At 53.9% G+C, this 21,666-nt stretch overlaps 3 protein-coding genes and 1 long non-coding RNA gene across 10 annotated transcripts; 1 reads left to right on the top strand and 3 right to left on the bottom strand.

Moving 5' to 3' along the window:
* Positions 1–460: 460 nt before the first annotated feature.
* On the bottom strand, positions 461–7,934 carry LOC102899610. 3 transcript variants are annotated; one of them, XR_002738649.2, is made up of 5 exons: positions 7,364–7,934; positions 2,680–2,832; positions 2,367–2,561; positions 1,422–1,564; positions 461–696 (listed from the first exon to the last, which is right to left on the bottom strand). It is a non-coding gene; the product is annotated as an uncharacterized LOC102899610 (long non-coding RNA). The 3 variants fall into 3 exon arrangements; XR_441958.5 differs by having other exon boundaries at positions 2,680–2,825; XR_006590229.1 differs by lacking the exon at positions 7,364–7,934 and adding an exon at positions 6,909–7,101.
* Positions 7,935–8,136: 202 nt separating this feature from the next.
* TRIM28 (tripartite motif containing 28) lies at positions 8,137–14,385 on the top strand. Its single transcript, XM_019818467.3, has 17 exons — positions 8,137–8,641; positions 8,978–9,090; positions 9,287–9,419; positions 11,139–11,274; positions 11,352–11,468; positions 11,552–11,666; positions 11,820–11,966; positions 12,071–12,185; positions 12,267–12,373; positions 12,467–12,503; positions 12,580–12,625; positions 12,700–12,952; positions 13,032–13,351; positions 13,436–13,559; positions 13,643–13,729; positions 13,808–13,945; positions 14,038–14,385. Exons 1-17 carry the CDS (start codon positions 8,308–8,310, stop codon positions 14,212–14,214), a joined length of 2,499 nt encoding a protein of 832 aa, XP_019674026.2. The 5' UTR covers positions 8,137–8,307; the 3' UTR covers positions 14,215–14,385.
* Positions 14,386–15,087: 702 nt separating this feature from the next.
* Positions 15,088–18,208, bottom strand: CHMP2A (charged multivesicular body protein 2A). 5 transcript variants are annotated; one of them, XM_019818480.2, is made up of 6 exons: positions 18,050–18,208; positions 17,046–17,259; positions 15,789–15,968; positions 15,571–15,701; positions 15,419–15,480; positions 15,088–15,302 (listed from the first exon to the last, which is right to left on the bottom strand). In XM_019818480.2, the coding sequence occupies exons 2-6, from the start codon at positions 17,211–17,213 to the stop codon at positions 15,175–15,177; spliced, it is 669 nt and encodes a 222-aa protein (XP_019674039.1). In that variant the 5' UTR covers positions 17,214–17,259; positions 18,050–18,208; the 3' UTR covers positions 15,088–15,174. The 5 variants fall into 5 exon arrangements, with proteins under 5 accessions (XP_019674039.1, XP_011287827.1, XP_019674041.1 ...); XM_011289525.4 differs by having other exon boundaries at positions 17,046–17,255; positions 18,050–18,203; XM_019818482.3 differs by having other exon boundaries at positions 17,046–17,255; positions 18,055–18,201.
* A 632-nt stretch (positions 18,209–18,840) lies between these two features.
* Positions 18,841–21,481, bottom strand: UBE2M (ubiquitin conjugating enzyme E2 M). Its single transcript, XM_023245780.2, has 6 exons — positions 21,246–21,481; positions 20,088–20,182; positions 19,923–19,961; positions 19,709–19,812; positions 19,451–19,514; positions 18,841–19,357 (listed from the first exon to the last, which is right to left on the bottom strand). The coding sequence occupies exons 1-6, from the start codon at positions 21,352–21,354 to the stop codon at positions 19,217–19,219; spliced, it is 552 nt and encodes a 183-aa protein (XP_023101548.1). The 5' UTR covers positions 21,355–21,481; the 3' UTR covers positions 18,841–19,216.
* Between the last annotated feature and the right edge of the window lie 185 nt (positions 21,482–21,666).

The raw sequence follows: 21,666 nt of genomic DNA, 5'->3' as shown, positions 1-21,666 counted from the left end.
GCCTGCATGCACAAGCAGGGGAGGGGCACAGAGAGAGGGAGAGACAATCTCAAGCAGGCTCTGTGCTGCCAACACAGAGCTTGATGTAAGGTTTGATCCCACGAACAGTGAGATCATGACCTGAGCCAAAATCAAGAGTTCAATGCTTAACCAACTGAGCCACCCAGGTGCCCCACACCAAAGTTATTTATTTATTTATTTATTTATTTATTTATTTATTTATTTATTTATATTTATTTATATTTATTTGCTTATTTATTTATATAATTTATTTATTTTGAAAGAGAGAGAGCAGGAAAAGGGCAGAGAGAGAGAGGGAGAGAGAGAGAGAGAGAGAGAGAACCTCAAGCAGGCTCTGCACCGTCAGTATAGAGCCCGATGAGGGGCTCAAACTCACAAACTGTAAAATCATGAACCTACCTAAAACCAAGAGCCAGACGCCCAACGAACTGAGCCACTCAAGCACTCCAAGTTTTTTCTTTTTAAGTAATCTGTACACCCACCGTGCAGCGTGAACTCAGAACCCTGAGATCAAGAGTCACATTCTCCACCAAGTGAGCCAGCCAGGCACACCACCACAATCAGGTTTAGAACGTTATCCTTCACCTTAAAACTTCCTTTGTACAGTCTGCATCCATTTCTGTTCCACCCTGGAAGCCATTGATCTGGTGTCTGGCTAGAGATTTACAGCTCCCTCTGTGAAAACAAATAGAGGACAGTGGACCTCAGTTTCTGGTAGGACATCTCTTGCTTCTGGATGGGCCCACTGGATACTTCTCTCCCTTCTTCCAGCATTTCATAGATGAGAAACTAGATCTAGAGATTTGGGTTTCAGGCCAAACATTACTGGCTACAACCTGTCAGAGCATGTTGGATGGGTCCCATTGCATCTCATGAAGGATCTTAGTGTTTCTGACCTTAATGTGGGGGTAGTGACAGCCTGACTGTCTACTTCCACTCATGTGTCCCCTCCCAGATGATCATATTCATACCACACCCTCTAGTCACCTCATATTGTATACAATTGATAATCTTGACCTGCTCAGGAATCTCACAATGGGTTGGAAAATGATATTTTATGAATTCCAGAATTTAATTATCTAAGCAAGAACTGGGGCCACGTGTTACCATCAAATACAGTTCCCCTTGGAAAGGCAGGATCAGTGTTGATTTCCCAGAGCAAGGGGCCAGTCAAAAGTGATATCATATGGTGACAGATGGGCTTACTTTCCTGGCTCTCTCCTTTTTGAGAACACTTAAGGACTCGTGTAGGGTGGATTCATTGTATGTCAGCCAAAGACCATCAGTATTTTTCTGATACTTGAGTTGTGACATCAGGTTTGGTTTCTGTGTCCTTTTAATATATTCCTGTTATTCTTTGGGTGTTTATTTTGTGGCATAACAAGATGTTGCAGGCTCACCTGGGACTTTCTCTGTTTAGTTTTGGAATCAATCATTTCTCCCAGGAGCCCTGGTTCCTTTCTGCAGGAAGAGGGATGAAATTCTGGGTTGTGGAAGTCTCCTGTCCTTTCCCTCCTTGCCCTGCTTGGGAGTCGCAGATTCCCTTGGGAAGGAAGCAGATGGAAAGGGTGAGGGCACCCTGAGACCAAAGTGGGTTGGACTCCTGCAGCCTGTGGGGCTATGGACAACTCCTGTTCTCTGAAGATTGGTTTTCCCATCTGTGAAATGTGGACTGCAGGAGGCAGAAAAATGGTCCCTAAAAATATATACATCCTAATCCCTGGCCCCTTGAAGTGTTATATATTAAGAAAAGGAATCTTTGCAATTGTTGTGTTTTTTCCCCCAATTATTTCAAGATACTTTATTTTTATTTATCATTATTTATTATTAAAAAAAATTAATGTTTATTTTTGAGAGCGAGAGACAGCGGGGGCGGGGGGCAGAGAGAGAGGGAGACAGAGAATCCAAAGCAGGCTCCAGGCTCTGAGCTGTCAGCACAGAGCCTCATGTGGGGCTCAAACCCACAAACCGTGAGATCATGACCTGAGCCATAGTTGGACGCTTAACCGAATGAGTCACTCAGGTGCCCCCAAGATACTTTATTTTTAAAACAGGTCACAGCACTAAGCTTTCGCCCATTCTGCCGACGCACAAGCTACAAACCCTTGCCCAGCAGCTGAGGGGCATTCTTTAGTGAAGTGAATAAAAATCCATATAAAACAAATATTCAAATAGTTTCCATAGGAACACAGATAAGTGACCCCTCTCCTTCCGTATTGGTGCATCCGTGCCAACCCTACTCACAAAGACATTTCAAAACTAGTGGTAATTAAGTGAAACGGTCCCCCCCAAATCCCATAATTCAAGCTAGACTCCAAGTTAACAGTTCCAGGAGCGGCACCTACACGTTAAATCCAGGCGGCCGGGGGCGCTTCATCTGCTCTCCCCAGCGCAGGACACCGGCAGCGCGCTGACGTCCTGCTCCTCCACTTCGGGCGGAAGTCGTGGTTCTGGATCTGCTGCATCCGTTGCCATGGAATCTTTGCAATTGTAATTAAAGATCTTGAAATGGGGAAATTATCCTGAGGTATTCGGGTGGGCTGTTAATGTAAAATCACACGCATCCTTATCAGAGTGAAGCAGAGGGAAATTTGACAGTTTGCTCAAGCTGCCATTACAAAGTACCATAGCTGGGTGGCTTAAACAACCCAAACTTACTTCTCACAGTTCTGGAGACTGGGAAGTCCAAGATAAAGGTGCTGGCAAAGTAGATGTCATTCTTAGGCTTCTTCTCTTGGCTGGTAGGAGGCTGCCATATCACTGTGTGCTCACATAAGCTCTTCTTTGTCACCACAGCAAGCTCTCTAGTGTCTCATTTAAAAACATTAAAAAAAAAATTTTTTTTTAATAGGCTCCATTCCCAATATGGGGCTTGAACTTACAACCCTGAGATCAAGAGTTGCATGCTCTACCAACTGAGCTACCCAGTTACCCCTCATTTAAAATTGGGCCTGGGGGGCTCAGTCGGTTAAGCGTCCGACTTCAGCTCAGGTCATGATCTCATGGTTAGTGAGTTCTAGCCCCATGTCAGGTTCTGTGCTGAAAGCTCAGAGCCTGCTTCCAATTCTGTGTCTCCTTCTCTCTCTGCCCCTCCCTCACTTGTGCTCTGTCTCTCTCTCTCTTGAAAATAAACATTAAAAAAAATTACTTGTGTCATTGGCATACAATATTATATTTGTTTCAGGTATACAACATAGTGATTCCACAATTATATACATGATGAAATGCTCACCATGGGGTGCCTGGGTGGCTCAGTCCATTAAGTAAACTTCAGCTCAGGTCATGATCTCATGGGTTTGAGCCCCACATTGGGCTCTGCGCTGAAGAGCTCAGATCCTCTCTCTCTCTCTCTGTCCCTCCCCTGCTGCACTCTCAAAAATAAATAAACCTTTTCTCTCCATATTATAAGCCTTTATCAAAAGATTAAAGAGTTCATAGAGACAGTGGATTAGTGGTTGCTAGGGTCTGATGGGAGAGGGAATGGGGAGTGAGTGCTGATGGATACAAGGTTTTCTTTTGAAGTGATGAACATATTTTAGAACTAGATAGAAGTAGTGATTGTACAACATTGTGAATGTATGAAATGCCATCGAATGTATACTTTAAAATAGCTAAAATGAGGGGCACCCGCGTGGCTCAGTCGGTTAAGCATCTGACTTGGGCTCAGGTCATGATCTCGAAGTCTGTGGGTTTGAGCCTGGCATCGGGCCCTGTGCTGTCAGCTGAGAGCCTGGAGCCTGCTTGGGATTCTGTGTCTCCCTCTCTGCCCCTCCCCCGATTACACTCTGTCTGTCTCTCTCTCTCAAAAGTGAATAAGCATTAAAAAAAAAAGAAGCTAAAATGATAAATTTGATGTTATGTGAATTGTAACTCAATTAAAAAAAAAAAAGATTAAAAAGTAAGATAGCCCAGGGGTGACCGAGTGGCTCAGTCAGTAGAGCATGTGACTCTTGATGTTGGTGTCATGAGTTCAAGCCTCACATAGGGCATAGAGCCTACTTAAAATAAAACAAAAACAAAAACAAAAACAAACAGTAAACCCTAACCTCATCTTGTAGCTCACAAAACTGGCAGGGTCAAGACAGTCATCATCTTCATGCATTAATTTATCCTTTTTTTTTTTTTTTTTGTTCTTTTACACATTTACTGAGTGTCTACTATGGGGCAGGCCCTGGGTTCAGGATGGTAGATGCAGCAGTTTGATTTGCTCTAGTTGAAATGTGAAGGGAGAGAAGGAATCAGTGAGAAAGGTATGGAGGAATATTCTAGGCAGAATAAACAGAACCTGCAAAGGCACTGAGATGGGAACAACAGGTTGGCTAGTGTGGCTGGGGTCAAGTGGTGAGGTTGGAGATCAGCAGGGACAGTCTAGGGTTCTCACCAAAAAATGATTCAAAAAAAATTATTTTAATGTTTATTTTTGAAGGAGAGAGAGAGAGAGAGAGACAGAGCATGAGTGGAGGAGGGGCGGAGAGAGGGAGACACAGAATCTGAAGCAGGTTTCAGGCTCTGAGCTGTCAGCACAGAGCCCGATGAGGGGTTTGAACCCACGAACCATGAGATCTTGACCTGAGCCAAAGTCGGACACTTGACTGACTGAACTACACAGGTGTGCCCAAAAATGATTTTTATGTGTGTGGTAAAATACTGTGTGGGTAGGCCCATTTACATGTGAATTTTTTTTTATAAATACAGTATAGTACTGTAACTGTATTTTTTGTTAAAAATTTTTAAAAAATATTTGTCCATTTTTGAGAGAGAGAGAGAGAGAGAGAGCGCACAAGCAGGGGAGGGGCAGAGAGAGAGAGAGAGGGAGACACAGAATCTGAAGCAGGTTCTAGGCTCTGAGCTGTCAGCACAGAGTCTGATGTGGGGTTAGAACCCACAGACTGAGATCATGTCCTGAGCCGAAGTCGGATGCCCAATAGACTGAGCCACCCCGACTCCCCTTTAAGATTTTATTTTATTTTATTTTTTTTTAAAATTTTTTTTTTCAACGTTTATTTATTTTTGGGACAGAGAGAGACAGAGCATGAACGGGGGAGGGGCAGAGAGAGAGGGAGACACAGAATCGGAAACAGGCTCCAGGCTCTGAGCCATCAGCCCAGAGCCCGACGCGGGGCTCGAACTCACGGACCGCGAGATCGTGACCTGGTTGAAGTCAGACGCTTAACCGACTGCGCCACCCAGGCGCCCCAGATTTTATTTTTAAGTAATTTCTACATCCAATGTGGGGCTTGAACTCACAATCCCAAGATAAAGAATAGCATGCTCTATGGACAGCCAGTCAGGTGTCCCAAGGTTCAATTGCATTTTATTATTCATTTATTTATTTTAAAAAAAGTTTATTTATTTTGTGAGAGAGAGCGAGCGTGAGTGCACAAGTGAGCAGGGGGAGGGGCAGAGAGAGGAAAGAGAGAACCCTAAGCAGGCTCTGCGCTGTCAGTGTGGAGCCTGATGCGGGGCTTGATCCCATGACCATGGGCTGGTGTCAAGAGTCGGACGCTCAACCAACAGAGCCACCCAGGTGCTGTATTTTATGTATACATAAAAACCAAGAAGACTTGGTTTATGCATTTGGACAATGGAGCTGGCAGTGGCCCAGTACCTGATATGGTGGTTATACTCTGATTGTGTGGCTGCCATGTATTGGGAAGGAAAGTACTAGGCCCAGGAGGAAGGAGGTACTGTTTAGAGAGAAAAGCAGGAATCACTGAAAGCACAGGGTCAGTTGCCATAGTCTATTGCAGGGCAATACCAGAGGACCCAATCTAAACCTATCCCTAGGCAGCTGTTCAGCAATCTCTTGGATCCCCCAGAAATCTCCTACCATTCCTGATTTCACTGATCTCTCAGTGCCTGGTCAGCCTCAGGACCTCTGCACTTGTTTCTGCCCAGAATTGTCCTTCCCACAGGTGTTTGGGGTAGCGCTTAGGAAAGTCCACTCCTACACTCTTTACCATCACTTTCCTTTTTTCAATGATTTTTATTTTTGGGAGAGAGAGACCAATAGGGGGTTGGGGGCAGAGAGAGAGGGACACAGATCCAAAGGGGCTTTGTGCTGACAGCAGAGAGCTCGGTGCAGGGCTCGAACTCACAAACCGTGATATGATTACCTGAGCCAAAGTCAGACACACAACCAACTGAGCCACACAGGCGCTCCTACCATCACCTTTTTATTTTGACTGTCTGGCCCTGACACCCTGGTGTCTGCCCCAGAGGTTAGGGTAGGTATGAGTCACCCCCTCCCAGTGATTTTGGGGCACAGTGAGGGGTGGGGTTATGGAAAATGCTCAGCACGTATCACTATTCGCACCTCACCCAGCGTGCTAGTCAACTTTCCTTCCCTGTTATCTAAGTAAGTAAGAGTCTGAGGCAAGGGCCTTGGGTTAGCTGCATGGAGAGGGCGGGCCACTCAATCGTGGGGCGTGGCCCGCGGATACATCTAAGGGGGAGGGGCGGGGCCTGGATTTGGGGGCTGCGGCGAGGCTGGAACAAAGGCAGGCACAGAGACAAAGCCCCGCGGTCCCCCAAGCCCCCCGGGAACAAAGGGTACAACCCTCCCGGTAGGGCCAGACTTGCCTGTACCGCCACCACGCGTGGGCGCCCGGTTCAGCCCGCAGCTTTTGCATTTGAACTCGGTGACGCCTAGTAGGGTCTTAGGGCCGGACTCACGGCCATCCGGCATGCTCTCTCCATCCTCTCAAAAGCTGAACCCCGCCCCCCCCTCCTTTAGCCTCGTCCTGAAACTAGAGATCTCAGCACCAAGGAGCCCTGCAAAAGGGGTCAAGGGCCACCCCAAGGACCATCTCGGTGGCATCCATCCCTCGAGTTTTCTTCGTGCGTAATGTCCTCAGACAGGATCCCCTCCCAGACTCTGCTCCCACCTCAAACTGGATCAAACTGGAGCTCTCTGCCTCCGCCATAGGCCCAGCTTGGACAGGACTTCTTTCTCCCCAGGAGACCCTGCCTAGCTCCAGGATTCTCCACAGAATTTGCTTCCTCCTCAGGATCCACAGAAAGGCCGTGTTTCTCTCCAACAGGATTCCGCCCCCCCACCCCCGCCCCCAGGCCTTGTTCTCTCCATCTGATAGAATTCCCCCCAGACATTGTTTCCTCTCTCAGACAGGACTCCTCCACCCCTCCACCCCCACCCCCGCACAGATCCTGCTCCCAACTGAGGCAGGATTCCTTCCCCGATGAATCTTGCTTCCTCCCTTAGGTGGGATTCTCCCTAAACAGACTCTGTTTTCTTCTCAGACAGGATTCACCGTCCCCCCGCCCCGACCGTGCTTCCGTCCTTAGAATTCTCCCACTATTGAGGTTCATTCAGTTCTCCCACCTGGAAAAGCATCCAAGTCAGCGCAGCGGCTGGCTAAAAGATGCGAAGGGGACGCTTGGGGGGTCAGGCGGGATTTCACAAGACTCGTTGCTCTGTAGCCCCTTGGAATCTATTTGCTTTAGGCAGGTTTCAGTGTTTGTCACGTTAAACAATAAAACAGTTAAAACGCAAAAGTCAGCCACTTGGCTCAGAAGGGGACTTCCTCCTGGCATGGGACCCACCGCCCCGCTCCCTGGACCCAATGTCTCCCTTCGCTTTTGGCCCCGCCTCTTTCCCCAACGCTGGTGGACGCAGCGACTGGAGACTTCTCCGGCCTGGCCTAAGGGGCGGGGATTGAGGTGGTGGCCTGGACTGCCAAATCTGCGCAGTTTCGCGGCCAGGGGATAGAGCTAGAGGGGGAGCACCATCTAGTTAAAGGTGCGCGCGCCCCGCCCGCGTACTCTGTTGCGGCGGTGATGTCAATCGCCCCGCCCCCGCCGCGCAGGCGGCGCCGGGATAGTGTAGGCGGAGGTAGGAAGACCCGGCTCAGGCGCGTGCGTACTCGCGGCCTCGCCTCAGGCGGCCGACCCGGGCCCCGCCCCCGGGCGCAAGGCACCCAGCGCGCTTGCGCGACGGCGTCGGCGCCAGTTATTTCTGTCCCGCCCCCCGGCCGCGGCTCTTTCTGCGAGCGGGCGCGCGGGCGAGCGGTTGTTCGCGTGGCGTGTGGCTCGGTTTCTGGGCGGCCTGTGAAGAGGAAGGGCGGTCTTCGTCGGCGGAAGGCTAGCGGGCGGCGGCCGGTCGGGCTTCGGCAGCGCCCCGCGCGCAGCGGGCAGTAGCCCAGGCGGCGCGTGGCGGCGCTCGGCCTCGCGGCGGCGGCGGCCCAGCCGTTGGTGGCGAGCGCGTTTGCGCCTGCGCGGCGGGCCCCGCGCCCCTCCTCCCCCCTGGGCGCCCCCGGCGGCGTGTGAATGGCGGCCTCGGCGGCGGCGGCCTCGGCCGCGGCGGCGGCGGCGGCCTCGGCCAGCCCGGGTCCGGGCGAGGGTTCGGCGGGCGGCGAAAAGCGCGCCGCCGCCTCCTCGGCCGCTGCTGCGGCCTCGGCCTCGGCGTCGTCGCCCGCGGGGGGCGGTGGCGAGGCGCTGGAGCTCCTGGAGCATTGCGGTGTGTGCCGGGAGCGCCTGCGCCCCGAGAGGGAGCCGCGCCTGTTGCCCTGCCTGCACTCGGCCTGCAGTGCCTGCCTCGGGCCTCCGGCGCCCGCCGCCGCCAACAGCTCGGGGGATGGCGGTGCGGCGGGCGACGGCGCCGGTGAGTACGGTCCGACCGAAGTAGCCCATCCCCCACCGCATTCCCGACTCGGTGTGGGGATTGGGTTCTCAGCGTGGTGATGGCGGGGGATCATTTGGGTGAGAGGATAGGGACCTGGATAGTGCGTGTCGGAATTGGGTATGGGCATTGGAGTCTGGGCTTGGCGCTCACATGGGGTGTCTGCTTCAAGTTCGATGAAGGAAGGGTTTGGCCTCCTTCCTGAGGAGAGGATCCGGCCCTCCTTGGGATGGAGGTTGAGGCTCAGTGGGACCATGGGTTTATAGCTTGGAGGTGAATTTGCAACAGTCTCAAAAAGGAATTTTTTTTCCCCCCCAGTGGTTGACTGTCCTGTGTGCAAGCAGCAATGCTTCTCCAAAGACATTGTGGAGAATTATTTTATGCGTGACAGTGGCAGCAAGGCTGCCACAGACTCCCAGGATGCAAATCAGGTATGTCCTGCTCCAGCAAACCCTAGGAGGCCTGGGGACATGGTACTAGTTCCAGACTTTATTTTTCTCACACTGCAAGGCTCTAGGCAGACTGCATAGGCTAGGTAAAGACACTATTTCAGGTTGTATTACCTGGGGTGTATGTAAGGACCTATTTGGTGGTTCTGTCTCTGCTTACTTTGCCTTTGCCCAGCAGTGCTGCACTAGCTGTGAGGATAACGCCCCTGCCACCAGCTACTGTGTGGAGTGCTCTGAGCCGCTGTGTGAGACGTGTGTGGAGGCACACCAGCGGGTGAAGTACACCAAGGACCACACTGTGCGCTCCACTGGTATGCAAGGCAGAGGGGAAAAGCCTTGGTACCTTACATCTGTTCTCAGCTGTTTGTGGTGCTGGTTACAGATGGCGGATGGGTCCCAAGGAGCTTTTTGTTTTTTTCTTCTCTTTTCTTTCTTTTTTTTTTAGGGGGTACGACCTGAAGGGTTTTAGGGCACCAGTCAAAAATGGGGAGGCTGGGGCTCAGGTGTGCCAGTCTCTGCCTGCTGGTCCAGGTGGGAGGGAAAAGGCCACAGGCAGGGAGTGGGCAGAGTCCCGGACAGCAGGGGGTTTGGAGGGGGGTGCTCTGTATGCCAGGGGGCCTTTTGCACTGAGGGTTCAAGGAAGCTCATCAGGGACCCACCCCCACCCCTCCTCAGGGGAAAAGCTCCAGTGGGAGGGGCCAGCTTATTCCAACAGGGAAGCCCAGGGAGTTTGGAGAAAGGGTATGAGGCCTTTTGAAGAATTCACTGGCAACATGGTTAAGTCTCTGTATGGGAAAGTGAGGCCTCTGAGCCACAATGTGTTGATAAACTGCAAGAACCTTCAAGACCATTATGGACGGAGAGTGAGTTTTAGAAATCTTTCATCTTTGGATCATACGCATTTTAAAGTTCAGCTAAAGTATTTGTAGGCTTTTCTGTAGATGTTGGTAGTGGCACATAAAAGTACTTTTTGAGTCTAGCCTGGTTTTTGGTTCAGAACTCACTATGTGTGGCCTTCTGGTAGTTACACTGTGACTTCTCAGTCACAGAGGATAGCATAGCATTGGCAAGAAGATAAGGATGGAGGTGGTGGCTGTGGGGCATGAGGAATCAGGAGCAAAGGGCTCCTGGGTTTAGTCAGGCAGGGTGCAGGAGGGGGCAATATTGGAGGAACTGTGGTCTGTCTGGTTGACTTGTATCCCAGTGTTGTATGTCTTAGGCTGGAATAGTGTAGCCAAGATGTAATTGAGATTGGGTAGATGGTCTCAAGCAGCTTGCTGGTGGTGACAGGTTGGGAGTGGGGTAGCGGTGTATTGGCCTTTTTGCAGTATTACTTTAATCACCAAGATTCTTCTCAGAGAGAGGAGACTTGATCTCTCAGTGAGGGGTTTGGTCTGACATTTTCACTTTTTCTATCCTGACAAGGCTTTGTGAGGCCAGAACCTTCCGTAGGCCTATGGGTTGTAAAAGGTTTGTGGACTTCTTAATTACTGAAGAGAGATCAACCAAGACATGACTTCTGAGGAAGCTGCACCTGAGCAGTGTCTCTAGTCCCTGATTGGCTTCTGTGTGTGCCAGCAAGCAAACATTCTGTGTGCTTGGATGCCACAGTAGCCATAATCTCTCCTCTGCTGGACAGAACCTGCTGTGAGAGAGGAGAAATGGAGCCCAGTGGAGGTTTTCAAGGTGGAGGGGCTCTCCTGAGTGTCTACCCAGGGAAGGTTCTAGTAAAGGGAATAGCAGATGGGAGGTCTCGTCAAAGTCTTTAGTTTGTTGTCAGTGTCAGAAGCTGGAAGGAGCAGGGGTAATTCTCTGGGTCAGGGTTGGGGCAGAGGGTTTTGAGAGGAAGGATCTAGGCTTACAGGCCTGTGCTTTTTTCCTGGCCACTGATGCAGGGCCTTTGGGTTTTCCCAGCAGACAGCCTATGGTTGCAGGACAGGCAGGAAGTGAGGCCTTAAGTTCTGTCTACCACTTGAGTTGGAGATAGCTAAAGGACGAGCTTCAGCCTCATGGTTTCTTCTGTTCCCCAGGGCCAGCCAAGTCCAGGGACGGTGAGCGCACAGTGTACTGCAACGTGCACAAGCACGAGCCCCTTGTGCTGTTCTGTGAGAGCTGTGACACCCTCACTTGTAGGGACTGCCAGCTCAACACCCACAAGGACCACCAGTGAGTACTGAAGCAGGATGGCTGGGTGCTGCCCGTTCCCATGTTCAGCACCCAGGCCCACTTCTGTTTGCCCTCAGATATCAGTTTCTGGAGGATGCAGTGAGGAACCAGCGCAAGCTCCTGGCCTCACTGGTAAAACGCCTTGGGGACAAGCATGCGACGCTGCAGAAGAACACCAAGGAGGTTCGCAGCTCGTAAGTGTGGAAGCCAGGGCCATAGTTGGGGGCAGTTCCTGCTGAGCACCTTCCTAACCTGGCTCACTCTGCTGCTCCCCCAGGATCCGCCAAGTGTCTGATGTACAGAAGCGTGTGCAGGTGGATGTTAAGATGGCCATTTTGCAGATCATGAAGGAACTGAACAAGCGGGGCCGTGTGCTGGTCAACGATGCCCAGGTATGCCCCGTTTGAGGGGGGAGGGTTTCTGGGTCCCATCTGCTGGCTGCCAACCCTATCTACAGTGGGAGGGTCTTGGGGACTAGCACTTTGTGCTGGCTGTTGATGCCATCCTTGGTGTTTTCTTTCCTTGGTCTTCTCCTCTACCTGCAGAAGGTGACAGAGGGGCAGCAGGAGCGCCTGGAGCGACAACACTGGACCATGACCAAGATCCAGAAGCACCAGGAACATATCCTGCGCTTTGCCTCATGGGCTCTGGAGAGTGACAACAACACAGCTCTGCTGCTCTCCAAGAAGCTGGTGTGTGCTGGTGGACACTCAGGTGATGGGATCCAGGCAGGTGCCGCTCAGCACCCTGGAGCCTTGTTTATTGTCTGTATGTTCATGCACTGCCCCTTTTTCAGATCTATTTCCAGCTGCATCGGGCCCTCAAGATGATTGTGGATCCTGTGGAGCCACATGGTGAGATGAAGTTCCAGTGGGACCTCAATGCCTGGACCAAGAGTGCAGAGGCTTTCGGTGTGTCCCTTTCTTTTCTGTGTTACACATTGCAATCATTCCAGACATTGTCTTCTTAATGCTAATTTTTTCTTTATGCAGGCAAGATCGTGGCAGAGCGTCCAGGCACCAACTCAACAGGCCCTACGCCCATGGCCCCTCCTCGGGCTCCAGGGCCCTTGAGCAAGCAGGGTTCTGGCAGCAGCCAGGTGAGCAGGGGAGGGGGGACCCTGGCAGCGTAGGGTAGGGGCAACGGTCCTATGGGACACCTGCTCACTGAGGTCCACCTGCTTTGCCCACAGCCCATGGAGGTGCAGGAAGGCTATGGCTTTGGCTCAGGTGAGTGCCTTGTAGGTGGGAGAGCTCCAGTGCTTTAGGTCTATCCCCAACCTTCTTTTTTCTATTTTCTGAGCAGACGATCCTTACTCGAGTGCAGAGCCCCATGTGTCAGGTGTGAAGCGGTGAGTTTGGCTATCCTTTGGTGGAGCCAGATGGGGATAGGGATGGGTGTGCTAACACCAAGCCGCACCCACAGGTCCCGCTCAGGTGAGGGCGAGGTGAGTGGCCTCATGCGCAAGGTGCCACGGGTGAGCCTTGAGCGCCTGGACCTGGATCTCACGGCTGATAGCCAGCCACCAGTTTTCAAAGTCTTCCCAGGCAGCACCACTGAAGATTACAATCTCATTGTTATTGAGCGTGGTGCTGCAGCTGCTGCTGCTGGACAGCCTGGGACTGCTCCACCTGGGGCTCCTGGTGCCCCTCCACTGCCTGGCATGGCCATTGTCAAGGTGAGTCTGCCCCAAGTGACTGGCTGGGAAATGAATGCCCACATCAGCATCCTGCTGAACACCCCTTATCTCTTTGCAGGAGGAAGAGACAGAGGCGGCCATCGGAGCCCCACCTGCTGCCACTGAAGGCCCTGAGACCAAGCCTGTGCTGATGGCCCTGGCTGAGGGCCCTGGCGCTGAGGGCCCCCGCCTGGCCTCACCCAGTGGCAGCACTAGTTCAGGTCTAGAGGTAGTGGCTCCAGAGGGCACTTCAGCCCCAGCAGGTGGCCCCGGTGCCCTGGATGACAGTGCCACCATCTGCCGCGTCTGCCAGAAGCCAGGCGATCTGGTCATGTGCAACCAGTGCGAGTTCTGCTTCCACCTGGACTGCCACCTGCCTGCCCTGCAGGATGTGCCAGGGTGCGAGGCTTGTGTAGGGTCTGTGCTGGGTGGAGGGCTGGGCTGGCTGGCTTCTGTGCAGCCCCTCATTCTCCTTCTATCCAGGGAGGAGTGGAGTTGCTCTCTCTGCCATGTGCTACCTGATCTGAAAGAGGAAGATGGCAGCCTGAGTCTGGATGGTGGCGATAGCACTGGTGTGGTGGCCAAGCTCTCGCCAGCCAACCAGCAGGTGAGGGTGAGGGCCTGCTCCTTTAAGAGTTGCTCAGCAGCCTTACCCCTCTTTGGCTCTGATGTCACTTGTCCTGTTCATAGAAGTGTGAGCGTGTCCTGCTGGCCCTGTTTTGTCACGAGCCCTGCCGTCCCCTGCACCAGCTGGCTACTGACTCCACTTTTTCCCTGGTGAGTCCTGGGACTTCAGCGGGGGAGGGGGGGGGTGGGGCTGCCTGGCCTCACTTTCAGCCTGGCCTCTGTCTACAGGATCAGCCTGGCGGCACCCTGGACTTAACCCTGATCCGCGCCCGTCTCCAGGAGAAGTTGTCACCTCCCTATAGCTCCCCCCAGGAGTTTGCCCAGGATGTGGGCCGCATGTTTAAGCAGTTCAACAAGCTGACAGAGGTGAGCTTGGGGAGAATGGGGCTGGTGGCAGGGGGAGGGTAGGTGGGAGGAGGGAGAGCTAGGACCCACCTACTGCAATATGCCTGGCTCAGGACAAGGCAGATGTGCAGTCCATCATCGGCCTGCAACGCTTCTTCGAGACTCGCATGAACGAGGCCTTTGGTGACACCAAGTTCTCAGCTGTGCTGGTGGAGCCCCCACCGCTGAGCCTGCCTGGTGCTGGCCTGAGTGCCCAGGAGCTATCCAGTGGTCCTGGTGATGGCCCCTGAGGCTGTGGCCTCTCAGGCCAACCCAACGTGGCTCTGTTCTCTGTCCTGTCAAATCCCCTCTCCCCCACGCCCCCCTCTGGTGGCCTGGCTCCTACTTCTTGGTGGCCCCATCCCCCAGTCCTTCACAATATGGTTTTTACTTATGTGGATTTAATAAAAACTTCACCAGTTCTTCAGGCCTCTTTTGGTGGGGGCCGTGGTCCTGGGGCCTTGTCTCAATTCCCTCACCATGCCCTGGTGGACAGAGTAGGTGTGGGGGCATTTGCCCTCAGCCACCTTGGTGTCCATGGGATAGGGAAGAGCATCCTTCTTGGGCCCTTCCCAATGGAGAGAGTGTTTCAGATTGGGGGAAGGGTCGCATGGTGAACATGCTGGAGGTTGTTGGGTGCCCTCTAGGTGGGAAGGTCCAGGCTGATGTGTGGGGCAGGCAGGGTGAAGCCCCAGATACATCCTGCATGGTGGCCATTCTTCCTGAGTGCTTCCTAGACTTGGGTATAACTATTTTTCATAATCAGATGGTACCATACTGAGCTGGGTGTTTGAGGATCCCTGGCAGATGAGCCCAGACTTCCAGGGTATGTGGGAAACCCACTCTCTTCAAGGTGATAGGCACTGGAGACCTTGGGAGGGGTGCTGAAGCAGGGCTCACAGCTGACCGTCCGCTCCCAAACTGAACATCCCCGGACACTTGACCTGTCAACCACTGCCACAAACAGGGAAGCAGTCCAGCCTTCTTTATCTCACAACCCCCCTAATGTGGCACTTGGCCTTCTGCCATGCATGCCAACCACCCCTTTACCAAGCCTGTATGTGACCTCTGTCCCAAGGGACCCCAGCCTGGCCCACATCAGGCCAGTCACACAGGCCTAGGAATTAGTGTCCAATCCTTTATTACAGAAGAAGTACAGTAAAGCTGCCGGGCATCTATTGCCTGCCTCCCACCAGGGTGGTATAGGGTGGTCAGTCCCTCCGCAGATTCTTGAGCCGCTCCTCCAGGTCTGCGTCGGCATCTACTAGGGCTGAGGCTGCAGCTTCTGCTTTCTTCCCACTGGCAGCCACACTGAGTGAGCCTCCGGTAGAGGGGAGGTCTACAGAGTGGGGGGAATAGAACATCTCCTGTAGAAAGGAATAATGCTGGGAGGGGAGGGGTCGGGCTGTGGCTGGACCGTTGGGTGGGACCGGGCCCAAGGTTTGGTGCACTCACTTGACAGCTCATCTGTCAGGCTCAATCCTAGCTCATCCAGGACCTGGGACACAACGGCGTCACTTGGGAAGAGAGAAGAATTTTATGAGGGCCAGGCCTGTATAAGGACCCCGCATCCATTCCCACCCTCCCCACACCTGGTGTCCCCTAACCTCTCCTCTTCATCTTCCTCATCACCCATGGCATCATCAATTGCATCATTCATCATCTCCTCCTTCATGTCCATGATCTCGGCCTGCCGCTCAAATTCCATCATGATCTTCTGGATTTGAGGCAACTTCAGCTGGAAGTGGGGTGTGGGGAGGGTGAGTCTGAGTCTGGTCCCTGACATTAGTTGGGGGAGGAGGGACGGGGAATGGGAGAGGCGCACCTGTCTGTTCATGGTGCCCATGGCTTTGGTGACCCCCTTCATAGCTTGTGCCATTGAGTTGTTAGACTTCAGTGTCTGGATCTTCAGGGACACAGCCTGGATGTTGGCCCTCATCAACACAAATTTGCGCACATAACGCCGAGTGCGCACCAAGTCTTTTGCCATGATTCGCACGGCATCCTGAGGGAGTGGACAAAGGTGGCAGGGAGAGTGGGCTGAGGGAAGAGGCTCCAATTGCACCATTCCAATTGATGTTTTCAGCAATTTACATGTGGTTAAACCCAGTGGTCACTTCCCCCTCCCTCCTCCCAACCTCATTCTCCTGTCTCTTGGGTCACCACTCCATAGGCTCCTTTGTAGCTTACTTCTCTGACCCACAAACGCTGGAAGGAAGGCTGAGCTCACTGTATTCAGTCATCCTTTTCCCTCCATATCTAGAGTCACACTCCCTTGACTTAGGATGTCTATTCCTGGCTGATGAATTTGCCTCTCCCTCCACCTCACATAGGCTCATACCTCAAGCTCTTTATCCCACATCGCATGTAAATCTATCCATAGCTCCTGACTTCCTTAAATCTCTTCCTTGCCTTGCTTATTCTGGGAATTGGCACGTCTTCAACCCAACTGCTTAGGTTCAAGCTCTATCACCTGTCATGGGCTCTGCTCCCTAGTGCTTCAGGCTGTCTATTTTATTTTTTTTAACTTAGTTTTGAGGGGTGGGGGGCAGAGGATATGAAGCAGGCTCTGCACTGACAGCAGTGAACCCTACGCAGGGCTAGAACTCATGAACTGTGAGATCATGACCTGAGCCTAAGCTGGATGCTCAACCAACTAAGCCATCCAGGTGCCCCTCTGTCTCTTTTACTGAGCTCCAGGGCACAGTGTATTTCAGGCCACATCTCTTTGCATTAACACCTCTGACTCCACTCCCACTGTGGCCCTTGATTTCAACTGGTCTGGCCTATCCTCTCTCCTGAGCTCACCTATCACTCACTCATGGAACATTTGCTTCATCTGTTTCACGCACTGGTTGCTTGGATTTTCACAGGCTCACTCTCTATTACTCAAGGTTTGTGGCCCTGATGTCACCTTCTGGGAGGCAGTCTTTCTGGATTCCCAAAATAGGGAAGCCCTGCTTGCCCTTTGTTTCACTCAAAGCACCTATTGGTGTCCTGTCATACATGGTCTGTGGTTACAGCAATGTCTGACCAAACAGCACCTAGTCCTGTGTCCCAGCCTTTGCCCAACTGAGCTCACCATCTGGCCCTGCTTGGCCATCTTCTTGATGTCTGCAATGATTTTCTTCTCCTGGGTCTCTAGCTTCTGTCGTTCACGGTCCAACTCTCGCATGGCACGGTTCAGGGCCCGCTGGTTCTGCCTCAGCAGTTCCTCTGGTGTCTTCCGGCGCCCAAACAACAGGTCCATGGTAGCAGGAGCCCACCAGTGGGCCTGTGCCAAGTGTGAAGCCTAGCTGCAAGGTGGTGGGAGAGCCCAGAAAAAGGGCAAGAAGCAGAGCAGGGATCACAATGTGTATGGGGAGGGGTGATAGTTGGTCTTGCAAAAAGGGAAGGGGTGAGTAGGGAGAGGAAGCGATAACAGAAGGCCAAAACGTAGTCTGGAACACCACAGTAGCCCCATGGATACAAGTGGGCCAGCAATATCTGAAAGTCCTCCACGATATACCCACCCCAAGCCTTTCATCATAGTGCCCCCAAGGAGGTTCAAGGCTTCAGCCTCTCCAGATCATGGCGAGGACCTGGATTGGGACGCTGAGCGCCTAAGACAGGGCAATTGTGGGGAACCGACTGGGGATGGAAGGATAAGTGGAGGGCCTGAGTGCCAATAACAAAGTGGATACAGGGAGTTCTGAAGCTGACAGCGTATGAATGGCATTCGGATTTGGAGGGTCCAAATGGAGAAGGAACCTGGGTGAGGAGAATATGGTTGTGGGGCGTGGGAGAAACCGGTACGCTAAGGACGTGATGGACGCTGGAGAGCTTTGTAGACCTAGGAGAGTTAGGGGTCCTTGGGGATCCCTGTACACCCAGAGAGGGAAGACGGGCGGTAGGGCGCCCTGTTCACTTAGGACAGAATCGGGGGGGGGGGGCGTGGGGAAGCCTGCACACCGAGAACAAGTTGGCCCGATGATGAAGCCAGGGTCCCGGGGAGGGGCAAGGCAGTCGACGCCCAGGTGGAGAGGCCCTCGTATGTCGTCGCCCACGCACCCACCCGGGACCCTCGGCACGGCAGGGGCCACTCACCGGACCTGGGACGGGAATCCGCTTCCGCTTCCGGGTCACACTCTCCTCACTCGGATTCCAGGCGCGCCCACCAACGACAGCCCCTCGGTTCTTTCTGCCGTCGTCGCCGTTTCCGGAAAAGATGATCTGACGTCACACGTTCCGCCGGCACCCGGAACGATGGGAGGGGACAAGAGCGCGCATGCGTACGTCTTCTGGAGGGGCCCGGCACCTAGGCGCATGCGCACCACCTTTCGTCTCTCTACGGCCTGCCTGAGGGTGTTCCATAGGTTCCAGCCGAGCCACGTCTGGGATCCCAGTTCCCGCCGGGTTGGTGCATCATCGGGCGCCTTCCGCCTGGCCACCCCAGAGGTCCCGCACCCCACCACTTCACCCACTAGAGGGCCCAGCTCATCCGACGGACCCTGACGTCTCCCCAATATTTGTGGACCTCAGGCACCTGGTAGCACCAGGGACAAGTTCTTAATAGGCCCAACCATAGCAGGAGGGGGCAGAGCTGGAGATGGCACGGACTTTCCTCTATGCTGGCTTACCAGCCAGGAAGCAAGTGGTTACTGGATCCTGCCCCTCGCTGGTCCCAGATTGGAATTCATTCCATCTAGCCTTAAGCTTGGGGTGTGGTCTCCCTACTACCCCTCCCTCCCCTAGGGCTGGTTCCAGGCACTGGATAGCCTACTGAGGGGTACCCTAGTGCCACCTGTGACCATACATCTTCCACCACGCTTACTGCGAGAGCCCTGGTGGACATCACCTCCCCCTCCCACCCCCAGAGAAGGAAGAGACGGAGGCCATGCAGTAACATTCCCCTTTAATAGCCTGGTGGGACCTCCAGTGGTGGAGGGGTGGGGTTCCCAAGCCCCAGCCACCCGGTCCCCTTGGCCACCCACCCCAGAGCCCAGAGTGGGGGGCTGGACAGCACCCAGCTGGGGGCTAGACAAGCCAATTCATTTCCCATCGCTGAGTGGGTCGGGGGGAGGCAGCGCCGACCTTAATCACATGGTGGTTAAAAAAAAAAATAACTAGGAGCGGGTGGCAAGGAGGGGAGGCAAGGCCAGGGCATGGGATTCCCCCACCAGCCACCCCATGCCCCCCACCTGTGGCCCCCAATAAATATTTGCAGGGGACGCCGGGGCTGGTGGCCCTGGCAGGGGTGGGCGTGCGCCAGCCCTATTTCAGGCAGCGCTCAAAGTAGGTGGAGCCGATATAGCCACCTCGCATGGAGCGCTGCACATTCTGCTCAAACAGCCGCCGGTTGTTCTGCAGGACCTCGGCGGCCTCCTTGTTCAGTGGGTCTTCAGGGTTGGGCTCCTGTGGCCGGTATGGGTGGGGGTCAACAGGCCCTAAGAGCAGAGAGGGGCAACCTTCACCCCCCTCCCCCGCCTCGCCCCCACCCCTACTCACCAAGAAGAGATACTGCAGGCCATAAATTATGGAGTTTATCGTAAGGACTGGTTTCCAGTCCTCTCTGTGGACAAAGAATCAGGGTCAGACACTGGTGAGTGGCCACCACAGAGCCTGCTGGGACTGAACAGGTCAGGCCCAGGAGAAAGCTAAGGGCAAGACTTGAAGAAAATGTGGAGATGAAGAGATAGAGTACCACAGAGTACAGGAGAGAGGGAAAGGGCAGACATCTGTGCAGTCCAAAGTCAGGGCCCTCACCTGAGGATGTTGAGGCAGACGTTGCCCTCGAGGTCAATGTTGGGGTGATAGACCATTGTCTCACATTTCACCTTGGGGGGGTCATGTGGGTAACCCTGGCCCACCTGGCTCCAAAAAGAGAGAGAAAATAGATAGGTGCCCCAGCAGTGCCTGGTTGGGTCCTCAGCTGTTGCCTCCTCAGCCAGGGAGCCATCCCTGCCCACCTGGGACTCACCTTAAAACTGAACACAAACTTCCCACTCTTGTAGAAACCCTGTGAAAAGAAAGAGGAAGGTGTTAGGGCACCATCCTGCAGGGCTTGGCGGGTAAACCAGGTCTCCCAACACAAGGTGCCCCCCCCCCGGGCCATGCCTGGGAGTCCAACTTAGTGTGCCCTTACCTCATCAGGACAAATAACCAGTTTGAAGTTGAGGAGATCGTCTGGATCTGAGAAACTGATGTCACACGTCTTGGGCAGGTTCAGCTCGTTTATGTCTGGGTTTGCACAGCAGAGAAAGGGAACAAAAAGAGGGAGAGATGAGGGCACTCAGAGCAGGTGTAGGTGCTAGATCCATGGCATACTTCAAACATGCATTTTCAACTGTGCTATGCAATAGTTCCTGGCCCAGGGTAAGTTCCAATTCTTCTGAATTTATAGCCTTATGTCTCAGCACTTGAGAGCGGGGTACCCCCAACCCAGCTCCCAAATGCTCCCACTCCCATGTGGCCTCCAAGAGCCTCCAACTACCCCAAACCTCAGGATCCCCAAACATGACCTCCATTTTCTAGCGGACACTGTTGGTCCCCACCTATCCACCCAAACTCAAGGATGCTGCTCCCCATTGTCTCCTCACCAATCCTGTCCCCATGTCTCTCCTCTCTTCTGTTTGTCATCCCAAATTCAGGTACCCATCTAACCCTCAGACATATGCGTTCCCATTGCTGTACCCCTCTAAGATTCCCACCGCCTACAGCACGACAGTCTAATTGCAACCTTACTCCCATCTCCAGTTCCTAGCACACTCTCTCGCCCCTCCATGTGTCATCCCAAGCCCCAAAATAGCCGTGTGACCCCCAGACCCACAAATCGGTCCCCAAAACTTACTGCACCCCATCTGATTCTCAGATTCCTAATGATCCCAACATACTTCCCTAAATTTTCTCCCACTCCTATCCCCAATCCTTGGCCCCCCACTATCGAATCTCCTCTTTGTCACCCATATTCCTGCTGACCCCTATATTCTGGAGTCCCCCGCCTCCTACCCGCCCTCCATTGACGGACTCTCTGATTCTCGGTCCCTAATGCAAGATGCCTGGCTTTGGCTTTCTAAATATCCTAAATGTTCTACATTTGGACGCCTGTCTCTGACCCCTCCGGTGACTACATTACTCACCCCTAATGCCCCATCACACCAAACTAAGGCCCTAACCTCCAACCCCCCACTTCTGTGGCCACATCTCTGACCCCCACTGACTGCATAATTCCACTCCCGAAACCTGTAACATCCCACCCCAGGCGCTGACCTCCGACCCCCACCCCCATCCCCCGAACCCCTACCCTTCTGGATCCGCAGCTGCGCAGCCGACGCCTTCTTGCTGCTGCCCTTGGTGCCGCCCGCCGACTCCTCCTCCTTCTTCTGCTGCTTCAGCGAGAACAGCTTGATCATCCTGCCGCCGCCGCCGCTGCCGCCGCTGCGGGGCCCGGGACCCCGGCCACCCGGCCCCCTGCCGCCACCCGCGCCGCCTCCGCCACTCGAACCCGCCGCCGCGGCCTCCTCCGCTGCTGCTGCCGCCGCCGCCCGCCCGGCCTGCCGCGCCGCTCCGCGCCCACCGCGCGGCCCGCGTCGGCTCCCGTAGTCCGGCTCCGGCCTGGCCCAGCGCCTCGGGCTCGCTCGGCGGCGCTCGGGCCGACTCGGCTGTTCTCGGGCCCGCTAGGCCCCGCCCCCACCCGGCCGCTCCCTCCTCCCCCTCGTCCGCTT

This window comes from Felis catus, chromosome E2 (assembly GCF_018350175.1).
Source record: "Felis catus isolate Fca126 chromosome E2, F.catus_Fca126_mat1.0, whole genome shotgun sequence".
NCBI lineage: Eukaryota > Metazoa > Chordata > Mammalia > Carnivora > Felidae > Felis > Felis catus.
This window is presented reverse-complemented; position numbering and strand designations above follow the sequence as displayed.